This window comes from Calcarisporiella thermophila (genome assembly GCF_041956535.1).
Source record: "Calcarisporiella thermophila strain CBS 279.70 unplaced genomic scaffold VTP21scaffold_8, whole genome shotgun sequence".
Taxonomy (NCBI): domain Eukaryota; kingdom Fungi; phylum Calcarisporiellomycota; class Calcarisporiellomycetes; order Calcarisporiellales; family Calcarisporiellaceae; genus Calcarisporiella; species Calcarisporiella thermophila.
Window position 1 is genome coordinate 1,116,706 of NW_027192198.1, and position 1,590 is coordinate 1,118,295.

Genomic DNA, 1,590 nt, shown 5'->3' on the forward strand with positions numbered 1-1,590 from the left:
ACACTAACCCTCCCCCTCAGCAAAAGCTAAGCCTCCATCCTCAACTACTGCGCAATTGATCCTTTTAGTTAAATTTCCTCACAACATCAACCAATTAGAAGGCTCAATGGTTTAGTGGTATAATTCTCCCTTAGGGTGGGAGAGGTCCTGGGTTCAATTCCCAGTTGAGCCCTTTTTATTTGAATGTGAAAGTATTATAGTTTATGCTCAAATAAACAATTCATTTCAATCAACCGACTATTTTTTTAATATTAGCTAGTAATCATTTCTTCCTTTGCAGAACTCTATCAATAAGAAGTAACGAGAAAAGAAATATCACCTGAGCTAAGCGCTCCCGAATAGTGTTTAGAAAGATGCACACAAGCTACCTCAAATATTGCATTGCTGATGGTTGAGGCTATTGATTATGTTTGCGACCCGGAGTATTCCTCATTTTTTTCATTTTTTTTCCTCAATAAATAGGCAGATGAGAACTGAGAATTTATGTTTTTTTTTATGATTAAATATATCTATTCTTTATCCTATCGCCTAATATTTTGTGAATCATTTGGTATAATATACCGTAATATCTAGGATACTCCCTCAATAGATTAGCTTGAGGCGTAATGTCCAGGTAAAAATTTGGCCACTTAATACAAGCATTATTCGAAGCCCCCACTATTTTATATGTTTGTTATCTTAGAGAGGATATAGTTTACAGGATGGCAGATATTTTACATCATAGTTATTCCAGTGTTACCAACGTTTGTCCAATTATATATTTGGTCAACCCAATCGACATTGAAAAGGAATATAAACATGATTCCTATATTCCAATTTGTCAATTTCGCCTCGATATGTACCATTCCATCACAACACATTATAGTATTTATCTAGTTTTTGTTGCTATAGACGTTATGAAAATTTGTTAAAAATTAACTACAAGTATCGTTTGAGGGGATTAAATAATCAAATCTAATACTAATAGATTTAAGTAAAAAAGGGCTCAACTGGGAATTGAACCCAGGACCTCTCCCACCCTAAGGGAGAATTATACCACTAAACCATTGAGCCCTCTGATTGGTTGAACTGTTATATGGAAGATTGGGAAGTGTTGAGATAATGTACGTATCCCGCTTATCCGATTACTATCTTAAGCCTTTTTTTCATCATTGGGGATGGTCACTATGAGAATTTTTCAGACAGGAATGTCTCCAGGGCCGAGAGAAAGACGACCCCAGAAACACCCCCTACGGCCGAGAAGTTCACTAAAAACCCCCGGATTAAGCCGGGGGAGGGTTAGTGTAGTGGACTATCCCTGGGATGCCGATGAGAACGGCGTGGGTTCGAATCCCACTTCCCCCACCAGCACTTACTCTTAGTTTGTGACTGCTGTCCACTTGATCAGAAATTGAGTCCATTATTGAAAGGATCCCTCCTACGATAAGTACAAAGAATACATTGGTTTCACGTACATGCTATTCACGACAACTACGATACACGCATATCGATTGAACGCCTATCGACCAAGGACCTATATCTCGTTATGTTAAGTCCATTGACATTAACTTCATGTAATATATGGAAATTAAATAAAAGTTTCCATTGATT

General features: G+C 37.4%; 1 protein-coding gene and 3 non-coding genes across 4 annotated transcripts; 2 read left to right on the top strand and 2 right to left on the bottom strand.

Moving 5' to 3' along the window:
- Positions 1 to 100: 100 nt before the first annotated feature.
- VTP21DRAFT_t94 lies at positions 101 to 172 on the top strand. Its single transcript has one exon. It is a non-coding gene; the product is annotated as a tRNA-Pro (tRNA).
- Positions 173 to 981: 809 nt separating this feature from the next.
- On the bottom strand, positions 982 to 1,053 carry VTP21DRAFT_t106. Its single transcript has one exon. It is a non-coding gene; the product is annotated as a tRNA-Pro (tRNA).
- Positions 1,054 to 1,177: 124 nt separating this feature from the next.
- On the bottom strand, positions 1,178 to 1,400 carry VTP21DRAFT_11306 (uncharacterized protein; the record flags this gene model as incomplete). The annotated part of the gene is made up of 2 exons (XM_069390738.1): positions 1,178 to 1,291; positions 1,356 to 1,400. The coding sequence occupies 2 exons, from the start codon at positions 1,398 to 1,400 to the stop codon at positions 1,178 to 1,180; spliced, it is 159 nt and encodes a 52-aa protein (XP_069252856.1).
- Positions 1,272 to 1,344, top strand: VTP21DRAFT_t95. Its single transcript has one exon. It is a non-coding gene; the product is annotated as a tRNA-Ser (tRNA).
- Positions 1,401 to 1,590: the final 190 nt, after the last annotated feature.